The sequence below is a fragment of the Homalodisca vitripennis genome, chromosome 2 (genome assembly GCF_021130785.1).
Source record: "Homalodisca vitripennis isolate AUS2020 chromosome 2, UT_GWSS_2.1, whole genome shotgun sequence".
Taxonomy (NCBI): domain Eukaryota; kingdom Metazoa; phylum Arthropoda; class Insecta; order Hemiptera; family Cicadellidae; genus Homalodisca; species Homalodisca vitripennis.
In genome coordinates this window covers 54,860,733-54,880,034 of record NC_060208.1, presented here as the reverse complement: position 1 = coordinate 54,880,034, position 19,302 = coordinate 54,860,733, and the positions used below count along the sequence as shown (strand labels likewise).

The 19,302-nt window shown below is 33.9% G+C and overlaps 2 protein-coding genes across 2 annotated transcripts in view; both read right to left on the bottom strand.

The window, feature by feature from the left end:
• LOC124353970 (scavenger receptor class B member 1) overlaps positions 1-5,117 on the bottom strand; it is a 123,308-nt gene extending 118,191 nt beyond the window's left edge. Inside the window, exon 1 of the mRNA XM_046804064.1 lies at positions 5,021-5,117. The gene's annotated coding sequence lies outside the window, so the exon portion shown is untranslated. The remainder of the gene's footprint in view (positions 1-5,020) is intronic.
• Position 5,118: 1 nt separating this feature from the next.
• LOC124355630 overlaps positions 5,119-19,302 on the bottom strand; it is a 61,891-nt gene continuing 47,707 nt past the window's right edge. Inside the window, exon 6 of the mRNA XM_046806792.1 lies at positions 5,119-5,232. Coding sequence (XP_046662748.1) covers positions 5,119-5,232 — 114 coding nt within the window. The remainder of the gene's footprint in view (positions 5,233-19,302) is intronic.

Genomic DNA, 19,302 nt, shown 5'->3' with positions numbered 1-19,302 from the left:
TAAGAATCGATAAGAAAACCTGTATCATCAACCACGCTAGTTTTGGTGGAAATTACATTTGAAAGTGTAGATTATATATAGATTATCAATCACGTTAAAATGGTATTAAATTGCCAGCCATCAAAGATTTGTCAAAAGTGTGCAAAATTAACCTTTGAATGTATAGTGTTTTAGTATATCTTTAATTAGGTTTTCAGGCTGACATCCACGCATGAAATCTACCTTTCTTCGAACAGTGCCAGAAATAACAGTTAATATTAGGACAGAATACGAACAAATCTAAAATTTCTCTTAATTTATTTAGTAACATGATTTGCAATTTTAAAGCGGAGATATCCCGAACAGCACGCGCGCTCACATGCACACACTCGCACGCGCGCGCACACACACACACACACACACAGAGAGAGACTGGGTCCGGGTGAGGTACCGCGCTTAGAATCTCCATTAGCATTTGTTAGCACTTCAAAAACCTTGGTGTTTCCTTGGCCCACTGTTTATTTTACTGTTTGTTTAATCTTCAGAACGTTTCCGCGATCACAGGAAGTATTGGTGACATTAAAATGAAACCGAAATTTGGTTTGGTGAGTAATGTGATGGTTATTTAGTATGATTTTGGAAAAAATGTTTAGTTTATTTGATTAAGTATTAGCTTTTTAAATGATTGATTGGATGATATGGTCGTGAAGAGGCTGGTTCTCTGCCACTATGCCATAAATTGTTATCCTCCAACTTTTAATGCACCTACTCTTGCAGCTCTCTGGAGGTCATCTACTAATATCCCACTCTCGCCTGCACCCGGGCAGGTGCTTTATCACTTCTGTCTCTAAGGCGAAGTTTTACCTCGGCGTAGACTTCAAGTCGACCTGTGAGTCGTAATGTGATGGTTATTTAGTATGATTTTGGAAAAAATGTTCAGTTTATTTGATTAAGTATTAGCTTTTTAAATGATTGATTGGATGATATGGTCGTGAAGAGGCTGGTTCTCTGCCACTATGCCATAAATTGTTATCCTCCAACTTTTAATGCACCTACTCTTGCAGCTCTCTGGAGGTCATCTACTAATATCCCACTCTCGCCTGCACCCGGGCAGGTGCTTTATCACTTCTGTCTCTAAGGCGAAGTTTTACCTCGGCGTAGACTTCAAGGTCGAATCGGAATCAAGAGGGTGGATTACATTTACTTTTATCTTAAACGGATACAGAGCCCTACTTTGAGGCTTAAACTGCACTTAAAACTTGTAATTTGGTCTTTTTCACAGGTTTGTGCTGAGTAAAATAAGATACGACAAGTTGAAATCGTTGTCTTGTTCTGTCGTGGTTCTACAAGGGGTGCGTAACTGGACTACATTTTACCTCTCTGGCAATCTTGACTTGATACTTGGAAGGCTTTGACGTACGTAAATATGAAGTTGAGTGGTGGTAAGCCAAATCATATCACAGTTCGACGGACGGACGGTCTAAACCTTTGTGAGAGTCTGTTTTTGCTACTCTAATTGAAAAGGTGGACTTTACTTTCCTCAACATTCCGAATCGGTTTACTTCAGTTATTTCACGTTTGAGTCAACTTCTGCCCTCAAGACTACTCACGACAAGAGGAGAGACAAGGCAACATTCTGATTTCAGTATCGAACCGGTTGCCATGTGCCAGAGGCTGCCGCTCACGTGTTACAAGGCTGCTACTGAACACATAGTGGTTGTATCGAGTTCCATGATGCTACTCGGTGGTTGTGGCTGAACTACCTCTCGGCTCAGGAGCAGGATTGTGGTTCGTCTGTGTCACTGTTACTTGTGTGGAGCTCAAACTGTGAGCAGTGAAGTTTCAGGTTTGTATTCTGCGAAATGACAGAGAAGTACCATCGCTGTCTAAATTGGACTGTTACTACCAAAACAATTAGTCTTCGTAAACGGGCTAAGTGTGTTTTTTTCTCTTAGGATAAATAGATGAGAAATTAGACTTAGTCCTAAAGGACCTTTTTAGACCAAAGTAATAGAATATTCTGGTTGGTTGAGATTGAGGGGTCTCCTGTCAAGATCCAAGCTAGGGAGATGTTTATGCGCGTTTATTTAAATTCTTAGTAGGCCTAAACTGAGACCTTACACTACAAATCAAATTGGTAGCTCATCCAGTGTAATTCAGAAAAGAGGAATTTGGTTTGTAATTCAACAAGAACGAATAATATCATGTTAAATTAACAGTAACGGATATTTATCCGCTCTTAAGGAGGGCGACCACTTATCAAATGTCAAATGTTTTTATTGAGGCTGTGAATTCAGGCCTTTGCAGTTTTCTCTGATACGTATAACCTTTAAACGTGTTTTTGATGGTGTACTTGTTTTTGTGATCTTGCAAATAAAAGGAAAAACAAACATCAAACTTCAAGGTTTTTGATTATTTGTTTTAAACTTTGTAGTAAAGGCATTGAATAACACTTATTAGCCTCGAAACTCATGTCTCCTAGATTCCTTTCAATACTCTATATAATAGTTGTTAGTGGCAAAACAAATTTTTTTGTAAATATGTTTTACAAATTGCAAATTAATATTTTACAACAAAGATTAATATGTGTGCCTGTTTTTTTATAGCTTGTATCATTTAAAGCCCTTTCATCCTCTACTGTAATCTTTTACCTTAATAACAAATTATTTCTATGATATATCAACTGAATGTGGTGGTATCCATTTTGAAAGAAATTTTCCACTTGTTAAATAACAGAGACCGTACAAATTTAAGAAATCCAGTTTCAATGGGTTTTACGCACAAAACGCTCAAATATTGTGGCCTTTTACAGCAATGATGTCACGATCGTGATCCTCTCGTATATGATCGGCTCAGGCGATCGTGAAGGAGAGAAAGTCTTCATCAGGCATTCCTCGACAAACCGGCATGGCGCGAGCTGCGTAAGCACTCCAGCGTTTGTGAAGCTTGACCTGATCTGAACTCTGGTCTACTTATGTGGAATCTTTTGCGAAAGCATATAGTATTTTGTAATTAATATTACATCTAAAAAGTAGTTTAGTAAAAATATATTACTTCAGCACATTGTTGATTTACTAGGCTTATGACTAGTAAGCAACAATTATGGGCGGTTATGTTCATTGACCACTTTTGAAAAGTAGAAGTTTTTGACTATGATCTAACAAGGATAAGTTGATATGTACCTTTATATTTATTCTTATCCGATGATGTTCTTTTAAGTAAATATAAATAATACTCGTACATATGTGACCTAATATATTCACGACTAATTCTTTCAAAATTGTACTAAATTAAAATGGCTCAAATAATTTTTCAGAATAAAATACATTAGAATTTAAAGAAATTAAGTCCTAAATTTGCAATAGTTAGACATACATATTATAATTGTCTTTCAAATTACAGTTTTATTGAACCATTCCATAATCAACTTGAAAAATGTTTTTAAATATATAACAAAAAGTAAAAATATATAAACTAGTATAAAATAATAAAATTTCCACTACTTATTTTAAATAAAAAATGTATTTAATGTAATTTTTGAAATAACATAATAAACGTTGCATGATATTAATTCGTGTTCAATACAGCAATGAAACTAAAAATTTAATTCATACGGAAAGTATGCTCAATTACTTGTAAATTCAAAATGATTCAACAATTAGTGTCAATAATGCTTAAAAAGACTTCTTACTACTTAAAAAGACCCGCTGACAGATACGTTAGTAAAAAAAACCCTGCTCTACTCTTCAAATGTAATATACGAGTACAACAGAAATTTCAAAACGACTTATGTATTGAATAAAATTGAATTGATTTACAAAAATGCCTACGTCTATGTAGTATGGTTATTATTGTTAATATTATGGAATTTCTACAGCTTAATTGATACTATATTTTATTAATATGTTAATTTTGTATTCTTCTTTTAATCCTTAAGAAATTCATGATTGACAGACCTATTGTGCCATATTTCCACATGTTATTGAACCTTCTTGTAAGAAAACAATCTTTACCCACAATTTACCTTTATAAGTATGACATTTATTATTTTAGCGAATGAGATACTAAATCATAATAATTAATTCTGAGATATTTTTAATTAGAATTCCACAAGATAGTCCAATGGTAGCGTTAAATCAAATTTTCATGACGTTAACACGTTATAACATTTTTGCCAAATTTATTGAATCAAATTTAATTTATTCCTTTGCAAAGTTTAATTTTATTGATTCTATTTATTTTTCTACAAAATTTTGAAATTTTAAAATGATTAAAGTACTAGTCAGTTGCCCGCGGCTTCGCCCGCAATAGGCACGTGTAGGAGAACTTGAAGTTCGACTGAGTATTTCTTTTTGGATTTATTAACATGTCTTGAAGAATATTATCGTGCACCAATACTCAAATAAAACTTTTAAATTCTCCCTCTATAAGAAGTCTATAATAAGAATAGACTAAGTAGTTTTCGAATTGTATTTAAAATTATGTTCAATTGATTTTTTACAAGTTAATAATTTGTATCCAAAGTTGTGTATGTTAAGGGCTTCAGGTTAAAATTATTTTAAAGTAGCCTATACGAGAGTAAACCATAAAAAATAATATAATATTAAGTTGGTTACTGGATGCTATACCTAATCAGCTGGTATGATGTTGGTCAGTGTATTGAGAGAAACTGCCCGTCCAATACATGTGTGATTTAGTATCAGCTGTTATAAAAGTAAAAAAACATATTCTCATACAATTAATAAGACGACTTTGGAAGACTGTGGTGCAGGACCTTGTAGTCGGATATATTTATAATCCAGAAAAGGGACATCTAGACTATAACAGCTTCATAATATAGATTTCACTTACAACAAGTATAAGAATGTATTTTATTTTTAATTTTGTTGATTAGTTGAAGATTACGACTTAAAATACATTGAGTCGGATAAGTCATAAACAATTAAAAGAACGATTAGACAAGAAATGCATTAAAGATTACATATAATATAGATCTGCGACATGATCTAACCTAATTTATTAATTTTGTATTTGTCCTCACCGATGCTGTACGGGTATCCTCGAGGTGGTAGCCACACACTAACACACGCACAGCCGCGCACTGTCACTAACAGTCCCGCGATAGCACTGCACTGGGAGTTACTGAGACCTCAGTCGCCACTGCTTTCTACAGCCAAGGCCGCCTGGCACTATCAGCTTATCAGCAAGTGGGGGTGCTGCTGCAGCTGGTGTCTCGCCTCTAGGCGTCAGCGTCTACAGCAGTGTCGGTCATTAGGGTAGGGTGACTTTCGCGTGTCCCACAATAAATCCACGATCATATTGTTGTTAATTATAATTACCATCAAGGCGATCGGTTACCGAGAAATACCTGACAATTATTACGAAGGAATATATAAGACACTAGTACTGATGTTGTGATGATGCACAGACTTGAAGGTTGGATTATGATGGTGGTTTAAAGCTGGGGAGTATTGAATCTTGGTTTCCTGAATAACCAACGTCTCAGATTTGCACTCAATCTCTTAATCACAATCCCTTAAGACATCCTAAAGGGACGAAGTGTGGAAATGGAATCTAGATTTCAAAACACCATCAATATTCAAGAGCAGAACCTAAGTGGTGCGGACTGCTTATAGAACTGTTTATGACTCTGTTGTTTGTGTTGGTAATGCTTGAAACGTTTCAAGTAGCTGAGATTCTTTGATTAGTAGCGAGCATGATTCGTCGATATATTTGTCTAAAATTAGTAATTAGTATCTCACTTTTTATTGTATTGTATGAATCTAGACTAACTTTGTAGACGAACTAATTATTGATGTTGCCCTTAATATTTCAGCCTTGCCGTGAGTATGTCTGCAGAGAACCCTGGTGGCCATGCTGGCCGCGACAACGAGAGATTACATTATGATCGTGGACGACTAAAGATCAATATGTCGGTTGGCTGTTGCCAGCCGTGAACTTGTTTGGGGTATAATAAATTATTTACATAGTTAATTATGTTGTTTCAAAAGTAATGTGCCAAATTCTGATAGATAGAAGAGCTTTTATCTTTGTTGGAGCAAAGCATATTTTTTTCTTAAGAGATGTGACGAATTCGTATGATTACTGTTTATTTAAAAAAAAGTACACTAAAGCCGTTCTGGCTAAAATAAGAGACGTAATATTCCATTGCTAGGATAAACTATTTTCTACAACTGTTTTTATCTTCGACAATATAAAGTTCCCATTGCGATACCTTGGTTGATGGCTCTGGAAAACAGATGAAAGGAACAGATAGGCATACAAGAGCAAAGACCTTTTGACTCCCCCTCTTTCAACAAGATGGCGATAGGCGGTGTCATCCTAATAACCAGTTGCTGATTCTCACGGCTACGGGTGCTACTTGAATTGTTCCCTCTGGTCTGAACCGAAATTACCAGAGGAACAGAGTAGTTGGTGTAGGCTATATATCTAATCAACAACACTGAACCCATTAACGCTTTAAAATAACATTTAAAAAATTTAAATATTATTTAGATTTCACAAATCGTAAGTACATTTTATATTTAAAAAAAAATTATGGTTGCCTGTAAAGTCGGTTTTACGGGCGAAGATTTTACGTGACAACGTCTTTTTCTCGGTAGAATATTTATTGATATGAATATTATTAAATTGCACAATAGGAACAAGGAATTGAATGAAAATAAGAATTGCACAAATTTTAACTATAGAAATATATTTTGTTTACTAAAACATTGTACATAATTTGAAATTAATTAAAATTTGTTATTGTAAATGGTAAAGTTGAATAAAACATTTACTAAAATTGGAATTTGAAATTCTTGCTAAACACAGTTAAATTCTAACTCCGCGCGTGGTGATTGGTCGGTTTAGTTCGTTTGTTTGGTCGCACTGTTATGACAGGTTAGAGGTTATAATTTGTTGTTTTAAATGTTTGACTAGCAATACGCGCTGTTTCTTCTCAATCGACTGAATTACGATTGATTGCAGAGTGATTTAAACTAATAATTTACTTAACACTATCAACATTTGTCAATAGTATGACATAACCTATAAACTCAGTTTCTCAACTTTTGTGTCAATCTAACAATTAATCAATCAATCATAGTTTACGATAATGAAATATCAGTGTACAATTATTTACCTTTATTGTTGTAGTTGTTGTAAATGACGAATCTAAGCACTCCACATTTTCACGAATAAACATAGTTATCTGCTTTATCCCGTGCGGCGGACCCACAGTTATCTGCTTTATTCCGTGCGGATCCCGTGCGGCGGACCTACTGGACGGGCATCGTAACGTTACCGGGCGTTACACTTTTTCATGAGTGACTCCGAGCCGCAACCTAATTTAAGACGTTGTCACGTCAATAAATTCATATAAAAAATTACTATTTATTTATTCAACTAAAATTGTATTTCACACGATAAAAAGAGTTTTAAATAAATTGATTACAGGTTGAAATATATCTGGTTAAGTAATTATATTGGTCTTGCCAATATTTAAAATGTATAGCGTTTTCCAAAAATTAATTTTATCGAGAATTAAAAAACGGGAAACTGGCCTCTTTAAAAATCACACGTTCTAACCAATGTTATATATTTGTATACTAAAAGTAATCTCGAATCATCTCTCGGCAATAAGTAATTTGAAACAAAGGCATTCTCTTTAGTTTACAGTCAGAGTAACTTTTATATTTTCTGGATGGCATTATAACGAAGAATAATATAATCTATAAAGTATAAAATATTGTATTGACATGTTTATTGCATTTGCTGAGAAAATCATATGTTAATCATCGTATATTTGACACCGTAGCCAAAACATTGCTTTGACTTAATGAACTGTCAAAGCAAATTATAGAATTACAAAACTTCAGACATATTACTATCTGTTTCTGAATAAATTTTACCACAAAAGAAACATGTATTATTTTAATCAATAACAACAATTATAACCGATATTCTGAAAGCAAGTTTAAAATAAATTAACTGAAATAGACGATCAGAAACTCACCCGACAGCCTGTTTGCGTGGCTGGCACCTCATCTTATCTCCGTGTTTTGTACAAAACAGAGGTCCTCCAGGGACAACGGTAGATAAATAACACTAAAGAGTGAAGAAATTTATTATTTACCAACACCTTTACTGCCTTTGGCAAATATTTCTGTTGTAGTTGAAAACAAAATTTCCAGTTTTCTGACATCAATGGGTTTGTGTCAATATTTCTCTCGCCCTAAGTGTGCTTTCTTGTTAATCTTTGCTACGTATACAGCCGTTCATAATTACTTTTCTTATGTTTTCGGTTAAAAATAACGAAACTTATCTAAACATAACTGTGCCAAGCGCGTATTAAATTATTTATATGTGAACCTATCTGAGCCATATATTTTTCAAAACCGCCCTACCAGGAATATAATTCGACTGCCGCGTTGACGCGACGAGCATCCCCACTCATCTCTGAACGTTGAGGTAGTATAAACCGACACTTCAATAAAAAAACAAAGAAATTTTTATCCTTTTCGATGTGTGTTGTTTAATTTTCCTATCGAAAACGTATATATGGTCGGTATAATGCATACGAATCTAATCTTTTTTATTTTATTTTGGTCTTTATTCTTTGGTTACTAAATCCAAAGTACAATAATTTTTCCTGCACCTCAGAAAAGCAACAGAATGAACTCCCATGTCCATAGCCTATAATCTACGCGTATCAGACTCAACTGGAATATACTACGTGTAACTACGTTGGATATACGGCTGTTCAGCAATATTTTACGCATTGTGTGTTTGTGGCCTATACTATAGTTTGGATATTTGACTTTTACAGAATTTCCTAGTTTGTTGTTTTGGTCTCAGTAACGATCGATGGGATGTAGAAGAATGAGTGAGAGTCTTTCAAGAAAGATCTATAGTTATTTCATTGGAAAATGTATTTTCTCTTAGAATCAAATCAAATCAAATCACGTTTATTTCCACACACAAAAAAGAAATGAAATACAAATAAACCTTTACATTGAAATGATAACAAATGTAGCATTTGTATATTATCTAATTCATATAAACATACAGAAGTATTCTAGTAATACAATTAAAAAACTAAAATTAAATAATTAACGTTAAATAATATAAAAAAGACTTGTGTTACATAAATAAATCAATATAATGAATAAAGAGATGATATAATAAAGGTATATATATATACATGTACATACACATACATACATATCCACATACATACACGCATACCTAGTAAAAACAGCATTAAATTTGCTACATAATTTCTGGATAAATTCAAATAATGGGAAAAAGAGCCTGCATGGGCCTCAATGGCCTGTGCGTAGACTCGAGTTGAAATTGTTACGATTCGAATTTTATCTCGAGCAGAGTGTAGATTAATTTTATAAAATTTGATAATTGAAAGAAGACATCTAAAGCAGAATTAACTACGGATATGACCTAGAATTCCGATAATCAGCAATATAGAGGAGAAAGTAGACAAACAAATAAAAAAATATTGAGTGAACAAAAATTACAAAAAATAGGCTAATTACTTAAAGTGATTGGATTTTATTATATATAGTTTGAAGAGGAGAGGAGAGAGGACAGTGCCGTTCAGTCAGTGTTAGACAGTCTAGGTCCGTCTGTAGTCAACAGAGATAAGTAACTGGGCACTCTCACTGCTTATGAGAATCAAAAAACTCCTTGACATGTTTCTTAAAAAACCTCAGAGAGGGAGAGTCGAACAGCTTGAAATTTCTAAAACTATTAGAATAATTCCGATATAAAATGTGTGCTAGATAAAAACTGTTTTGTTGTCGCAAATGATTTGTGTTGGTGAATAGTGTTAATTCCGACTATATTTGCATATCTTGTGTTATAAAAAATGTGGGATTGTAGAAAAAATTGAACCGAAATGTTTGTAAATATGAATAAATAAGACTTTAATAAAAATTTTTTTAATTGGCAGAATTCCTGTTTCTTGAAACAATAAATCAGAGGGATATCGTCCACACTTCGCAAAACCGGCTTTCAGAATAGATTTTCTGAACTATATCTAAAACTTTTGATATGTGAAGGAAAAGCACCCCCAGTGGCGTAGCGAAGGGGGGGTCCAGGGGGTCCGGACCCCCCCCGAAATTTTAAGACGTATAAAAAAATAAAGCATGGAGCAGGAGAAAAAATGGACAGTTATTATTACTCTTGTCTACAAACATTAAATTGATTGATTTCACTGATTGAAGTGACCGTTGTTAAAAATATAATTGTCCTTTCGTTTAAATCATAAGGTATAAAACGATACTTTTGGGCTCGGCCTTTCGGATAGTGTTTGTGTAATCACGGTATTTCTATAGGGCGCGGTCACGTGACGTCGCAAAGTAACCTGAACCGTAACACGGCGAACAGTTTAAATTAGCGACCACTTCGTTCAAATTCGTCGTGGGGACGTAAAGTGACTGCTTAGAATTTAGTTACGACGTTGATTTTAGGTATCATTAAACTGTAAACGTGTATATAATTATCGAAAAAAATCACTTTCGGTCGGAAAATACACTTGAAAAACTACTGATTAGAACTTCAACTAATTTGGACTTCAATAATTGAGGTTAAACATGGGGTTTTCGATTGAGTTAGGACGACGATTTTTGTCGTTATCATTAAACTGTACACCGTACCTATATAATTATCGAGAAAAAAATCACTTCCGGTCGGTAAATACCGAAGAAAAGCTCTCAACCGATTCAAGTTTTGACGATTTTGAATTTCATTGGTTGAGTGGTTGAGGTAAAAGTGATACTTAGGATTATGTTAGGACGGTGATTTTAGGTATTAATTGAACACTAATACATATATAATTATCGAGAAAAAAACATTCAATCATTTTAAATTAGAAACTATGGAGTCCCAACAGGGATCTATACCTGGACCAGTCTTGTTCCTTGTGTACATCAGCAGGCGGAAACTCATCGCTTCTGAGAGGGAAAAAACTGAATTCATGTATTCAGTACGATGTCCTCATAGAGGAAACTGATTCCACCAAGTTCCTCGGAATGTACCTTAATCGAAGTCTGACTTGAGACAATCACATTGAAAGTACCTGCTCAAAGGTTTCTTCAGGCATTTATGCTCTACGGAACCTTTCAAAATTTTGCTCCTGGGATGTACTAAAAATGGCCTTGTACACCCCATATAATGTACGAGTCGAGGCTATGGGGCAGCTGTTCTAAATAAAAATTTGAGCGAGTATTTAGAAGTCAAAAGAAAGCTGTCCGCATCATTTCAAAATTAAAAATCCCAAAACTCATGCAGAGATGCCTTTAGGGAGCTTGGATTCCTAACTTTATCCTGTCTCTACATCCTCGATGTCGCCCTGTACTGCCGATTTAAGTGCGAGTTCGTCCGGGGCAGGGACGTCTATCAATTACGGGACAAGAGGCAGGGACAACCTTCGGTTACATCCGCACAGAAACAGCCGCATTCAAACGTTTGCCATCCGAGGTTGGTGTTAAGCTGATCAAACAAGCTCCCTGATGAAATCAAAAATTTGAATTAACCAACAAAATTTAAATGGTCGATTGAGACACTTTTTGGTGTCGAGGGGTGTTTTATTCAGTGGAAGAGATTATAATGAGCCGCTGGGATGAAATTTTAAAGTAATTCGATCATCCTCTATTCTGGTGGTAAAATTTAGAAGATTTTAAAATGTATGGCTGTAAGTATGTATCAGTCTTAGGAATGAGTGTGGACTGTGTATGAACGGGTATGAATGGGGGCAATTTAAAATAGATATACATATTTCTAAATAATTTTAATTTGACGATTGTGTGTGTAATTCTTATTATTGTTGACACAATAAAAAGTATTTTTATTATTATATTATTATTACCTCCGGTCGGAATATACCGAGGAAAAGCTCTACTGAATCAGATTTTGACGATTTTGGATTTCACTGGTTGAGTCGTTGTTGAGATAAAAGTGGTACTTAGAATTATGTTAGAACATTGATTTTAGGCATCATTTGAACGCCGACTAATACTTATATAATTATCAAAGAAAAATTGAAAAAATCGCTTCCGGTCAGATAATACACCGGAAAACCTCTACTGATAAGAACTCCGACTACTTTGGATTTCACTGACTGAGGTATTATTTCATTTTCCTTAGTATATTCCGATCGGAAGTGATTATTTTTGTTTTTTTTCTCGATAATTATATATTTATTAGTCGCGTTGAATTAATCTCTAAATTCAATGTCCTAACATAATTATAAGTACTACTTTTACCTCAACCACTCAACCAGTGAAATCCAAAATCGTCAAAACGAATCAGTAGAGAGCTTTTCTTCGGTATTTACCGACCGGAAGTGATTTTGTTCTCGATAATTATATAGGTAGTCGAGTACAGTTTAATGATAACAAAACATCGTCGTCCTAACTCAATAAAAAATACCACGTTTACCTCAATAACCGAAGTCCGAAGTAGTTGAAGTTCTAATCATTAGAGTTTTTCAGGTGTATTTTATTTCCGACCGAAAGTGATTTTTTCCGATAATTATATACTCGTCTACAGTGGTAATGATACACAAAAATCGTCATTATAACTCATTCATAAATACCCCAATCAGTGAAATCCAAAGTGGCCGAACTTCTAATCAGTAGAGTTTTTCCGGTGCATTTTTCCGACCGTTAGTTTGATCTGTACCCGAGCAACGCTCGAAAATCGCCCTTCTTTTCTAAAGGGTTTTCGGCCGTCAATGGTCCAATGTCCCCGAAGGGGTATTTCATGTTCTCCACAGAATATAGTTGAGTTTAATTATAGGCTTGAATGAAGCTCTGTTTTGTTCTTTTTCTTTCTTATCCAGTGAATCCAACATCACTTTGGTGCCTTCTACTCGGCCAGAATCGAACTTCGTAAAGTTTCTGTAGCTATACAAGAAAATTTGTGGTACTAGAGTTGCTGTGAGAGTTTAATTTGCCTATTACATCTTTCCACTTTCTATAAGGCGTAGTTATTAAAGCTCCATATTTTTGGTATTTACCTTTTACCAGTGAATTCATTGGCAAATAACACACAAAAAAGTTCCCCTGATCCTCCGGTTTCGGACCCCCCCGAAAGAAATTTTGGCTACGCTACTGAGCACCCCCCCCCAAGCTAGAATGCCATACGAAAAAAGGGATTGCACATAAGCAAAATAAACGATTTTAGTTTCATCAAAACTCAAAATGCTATTTAACTGCCTAAAAGCAAATATATACTTTCTTGCTTTATTTTATAAGAAAATTCAATGTGATCTATCCATTTCATTCGAGAATCAAACAACACACCCAAATATTTGTATGACGACACTTTCTCGATTTTATTACATCCACAGGCATTGTTATAGTGATTATTACAATTATGAATAATTAAATCGTGTAAAGTTGTAATCTGAATTTGATGTAAGAGAAAAGGGGCATAAATTTAGTTTTTGAGATGTTAAGTGATAAAACATTTTGGTCCATCCATTTTTTAATTGTCATGAGGTCATTTAAAGATTTATTTTGAACATCCTGCCAAGATTTACCTTTGATAATAATTAGCGTGTCGTCAGCAAAAAGAAATAGTTTTTACCATGAATCTGCAGTTTTGAAATGTTGTTAATGTATATCAAAAATAATATAGGGCCCAGAGTGCTTCCTTGAACTACACCATAATCCACAGGAAGCTCATCACCATTCACACCGCAGACAGACACATACTGCCGTCTGGCCGCCAAGGTAGCTCCTAAACCATGCGAGAGCATTAACCCGTTACACCTATAGCTGATAATTTGTAAATTAATTTGTTTCTATCTACACTATCAAATGCTTTCTTTAGGTCAAGGAAAATTAAAAAGCTCCTCATACCATCTGACAAAGTATGATAAATTTCTTTGTTTACATCAAAGAGAACGTCTGAAAATGTTTTTATCAGCCCTAAACCGTATTGACACTCCGCTAAAATATGGTTGTGTTGAAGGTAATTTACAAACTGCTCTTTGACGATTCTCTCCAGCACCTTAGAGAAACACACTTAACAAAGAAATGGGACGATAGTTATTTTTCTCCGTAAATGTGCTAGCCTTGTGAAGTGGGATTACTTTTAGCTAACTTAAAAACTATCAGGAAATATACCGTACGCCAAGCTAAGATTTTAAAATATGTAGAAAAGGTTTAGAGAAAATATGAATATTATCTTTGAGTGCAGAAGCTGTGACGCCGTCATAACCAGGAGCGGACCCGCCACGTGGTGCAGTAATGTGTCTGAATAGGTCCAGTTCAGTGACATCATTCGAAACCTTAAAGTTCTTCACAGATGGCAGATTTTTACACTTACACAACTCATCAACCTTGACCAGACTACCAGGTATAATCAAAAATAAACTGACTCATGGCGGTTTACTGTCTCAACTCCACTAAACCTTCCCTTCTCCTTCTCCTATTCTCCAATCAAACCGTGAGCCAGCCTGACACAAGACTCGGACAATGTACAATGTCCACGTGTCCAGCCCGTGATGCAATCGGCACAGAAGAGTGCATATTACAAGGCGGGCGAGCGTGTGGCGTGTGTGCGTGTAGTTACACAATTGGGTGCTCTCGCCGTCACAATAATTGTACCGGGTGGGTGATTGCCCTACATCACAGATATGCCTCACAACATGTTGAATAACTCTATATCCGCGTGCCGGTGATACATTGGCATGAGTATGAGGGATATATTTGGTATCTATAATTGCCTTATTAATTAATAAACTTGAGACATCAATATTCCCAGATACTGTAGGCGAGTCACGAGTCGACCATTGGTTTCCTTGCAGATTGCATTCCTACAAATTGGAGGCGCTATCACCTCTCTTGAGACTCTAACTATAGTCATGTATTCTAATGTAATAGACGTCATTATTGTAGTAAGTGCCTGCAAGATCAGGCGATACCAATACAATACACAGCTACACCGTGTACTGGGCCAGAGGTCGTCTCATGACGTGATGGATGAGTAGTTTGTATCCTTTTTACTAATAATTCTTTTTTTATTTCTTTGCAATACGTTTTAACATATAATGCAAACCATGAAATTCGAATGTTGAATTTATTGGTATTGTGCTAAGGTTTAGTTTAGAATGCTAATTTCATTCTTTAGCCATTCAAAATCAGGCCACCTTTACAATGCTTGGTATCGCTGACATATGAAGGCTAATTCTAATAATTATTAACTTCAAAATCTTTCATCCTAGTAGCTGGGTTTCGAACTATACCTTCAACCGTTCGTTCCCTAAAATCGGTATCAACTGAAAAAACGGAAGTAAAAAGCAACACCTCTTCCGTTGGATAAATAGGATTTGTTTTAAAATAGTAAATAAATTGCTATGAAAGAAAATATAGAGAATAATAATGAAATGCCAATGCCAACAAATAGAAGTACCTAATGGTACGTGTAATTGATTGGTATTACTGATATTTATTATTGTAACATTGCTGATTTGGGTTAATTAGAAAACAGCAAAGAACAACTGCATGTATACAACTTGGAGACTGAAATTTGAACTTATTTGAGTTTTTGAGACGTCTCAGTTATTTCAAAATGTCGGAAGTTGAGAGTAGCTTTCTTTAAATTAGATATATTTGTAGGATTATAGCTTTTAAACCGCTTAATTCATTCAAACGCAGTTTCTGTTTAGGGGAACCTCAATAAAAATACAAATAGAAAATGCACAGAAGTACAAAAACATATGATAAAACCGTTATAACAAAATTTAGACTAATGTGGTATTATTTTTACTTTATATAAAACATTCATAAATTATAAGGGCTCTAGTAACTAAAGCAAACTTTTGTTATTTTGATTCGTACTATTCAATATTCACAGAGAATTTATAAAATTTTTTAAGACCTTTCATAAATTATTATTCATCTCCCAATTATCTTAACTATGACTTAAATCAGTTAGAAATACAATTATATAAATAACTTCTAAACAGTTTCTTGTTAATACTTAGATTTTTAGTTAGATTTTATGTTTTTTTTTTATTAACTTTAAAATAATTTTGTCATCATTCACCTCATCATCCCATACTTAATTTTAATCAACTTAATCTAAAATCTAACAAAATTTTTAACCTAAATTTATTTTTTTATCTCACAATGTTAAAGTTGTTCAAACTAAATTAATAATTATTTTTTTTATTATATTATCAAAACTATCATGAACCAATATTGTTATGAGTGTTAAGAAGGCTGTAAACAATAATATTGTTGAGCACTGTCACGTTTCTGCCACCTCACCATTCTTCTCCATTTGACTGCGATAATGAATAAACTTAAAATTAAGCACTGACCCAACATTTGTTATATTTCCCTTAAAACCTGCCAGGGCCATAGAGTCAACATTTCCACACTTTTAAATCCTTTTGATACAATCCCTGTAATGAAGGATATACTTTTTTTGGTGAGACCAAATCTTTTAAAACTTCGTCAGAATTTCACATAGATTGTTAACATTTCCTATTCTAAATTTTCAAGAAACTATCAGTGTCTAATCCAAATCTGACTTCAAAAGAGATAATGTTTTACTAACAGATTTTGTAACTCATCAAAGTTCTGAACATTTCCCAATTTTATTAACTGTAATAAATGTATTATAATCTCCAAAGATATAAGGCACGATCAACCGCCTCTCTGAGTAAAATCTTGCTGTCAAACTTATTATCTGATACATCATCATTGAAAGAAGTTTAATTTAATTTTATATATCCACTTAACTTAAATTTATTGTGATATAAGTGTATATATTTATTTCTGTAGCTTAAGTATTCTAGTATCTAGTATCAAGCTTGTAGTAGTAGTATTAGTAGTAATAGTATATATATATATATATATATATATATATATATATATATATATATATATATATATATATACTATCTTTCAAGATGTGTGTGTGTGTGTGTGTGTGTGTGTGTGTGTGTGTGTGTGTGTGTGTGTGTGTGTGTGTGTGTGTGTGTGTGTGTGTGTGTGTGTGTGTGTGTGTGTGTGTGTGTGTGTGTGTGTGTGCGCGCGCGTGACTTTAATTAATGCTAAAAGTCGTTTTATACGAATTAATTTGGTATCCCGACCATATTTTAGTTAGCACGTTCCATTTGTCCGTTTGTTACATGGGTGTAACAGAAACGCTCAAATAAAAAAGTACTTGAGTCATAAAAAGCAAGCAGTTGATGTAAAAACTATTGAACTTACATATTCTGGATAGTCATAATGGGCCGACATGGATTTGGTCGTTTGGAAATGTTGTAAAATAATTGCTCTCGCAAGAATTAGTGTTACAGCTATACGGTTATTCCCACAAAATAACATGATCGCGCCAGAGCTATAGGTAATGTATATTTATAATTTAGAGCTTTTATAATTCCCACGAATAGAATTCTATTATTTTACAATAAAGAGAAGGTGTCTTTTTTAATCATATTCCAACAGAATGTACTTTTTTATCAAATGGATTTTATACATACATTTTTACCTGCTACTTTTTCTACTACATTTTCACTCACTCTGTATGTGACGCACCACTCTTCTCGTTCTTCGATCGTTACTATTCAGGAAGGCAATTATTACTAATGAAAATCGCCAGTTGTTTATTATCGCCGACAAATTGAGCAATCATTCGAGACGATTTGCCTGATGACACGTTCGCAAATTCACGCTCATTGCAAATGTAAACACTTATTGTTTGGTCACTTATACTTTTGTTAGTGAATTTAAATCTCATAAATGTCTTCTAAGACTAACAAGGTCTGATTGGTCTATGATAATAGAATAAGCACTGGGGAACTGATACGAAGAAGAGGCATGACGTGACAAAAATGGCATAAGGAGATTCAAGTTGAGGTAGTCAATCTTGAAAGATGGGTTTTATATTAAGATTTCCTCCAAAGTTCCATTTACGTAGAAAATTATCTTAGATAATGTTTTTCATTTACTGAAACATAATAAATGTTTCAAGTTTGCCTCAAAGCTTTGTTTACTCTCTTCAAGAGATAGTTGAGAAAACTGATTATTGTTTTGACTGGAAACATGCGTTATTGGAATCTGTCTACCCTACCAAGAAAGTTTTTCTGTAACATTTCTCACCAGCAAGCACCACTTGTAATAAACTATGCAATGTTTTCTGTAAGCAGTCATAAAAATCATTAAAACAACTTTTTAATTAAACGTTTTATAGTTTAAAAGTAACTAATATTTAAATTTTATTTTAAACCATTTACAACAAAAGTTTTTAAAACTACCTTTTAAGATTAAAATAATATTTTAATAATTTAAAATCCATGTGTTATTATAAAAAAAAATTACAAACCAAACACTCCAAAATCTAAAAATATTAATTGTATTTTGGTTAGAATTTAGATTACATTCTGCAGAGTTTCCAGTCATACACCATTTAAATTGGACATTTATGTAAAATAGACCGAAGAGGCAATGTTCTCGTGAATCGGCTTGTTGCTCAAGCCAGTGTGTTTGTTCTCTATGCTGTATGTTCTCAAACTGGTGACATAGGATTGTCCGTGATGCTGCTTTACTCTCTGTTATACCATATTGTTGGTAAGGCAGTCTTCTTCACAAAGTTCTACTTCACTCCCAACAGTTATTTCAAGCAAGAAAGATCAAGGGAGAGAGTAAGTGAGAGAGAGAGAGCGAGAGAGAGAGAGAGAGAGAGAGAGAGAGAGAGAGAGAGAGAGAGAGAGAGAGAGAGAGAGAGAGAGAGAGAGAGAGAGAGAGAGAGAGAGAGAGAAGGCTGTGAGAGAGGACTACTATTGGAAAAACGTATATATTAAAGTATATTTTGTGACTGATGACACACATTATGAATTCTAGGAAAAAGTCCGTATTTAAAGGTAATTTATTATGTTCTAATCTAATCTTAAGTAGCAAATTTGTTTATTGAGTTTATGGTTTGCCAGTAAATACAAAGAAATAAAAATAATGTGTAGCCAAATGTATAATTTTTAGTTAAGTTTGTTAATAATTGTGTATAAATAGTTATCACTCTGTAATGGTTATAACAAGTATACGTTATTAAGCAGTAATACGTTTGTAAAATCTACCTTATTTAAATATAGCTGTTACGTATATGTTTTGGGACTTAAACCTTAAAATAAAATTATTATTGCTTCACTTTTTTAGTCACTTTAACTATGTCGTAAATTGAATATTACATGAAAATATATTTGAGAATGGTTTTTACAACTAATGTTTTGTTACCAATGTTTCACCCAAAATATATATTAAAATTCAAACCAAGTCTTTATATTTC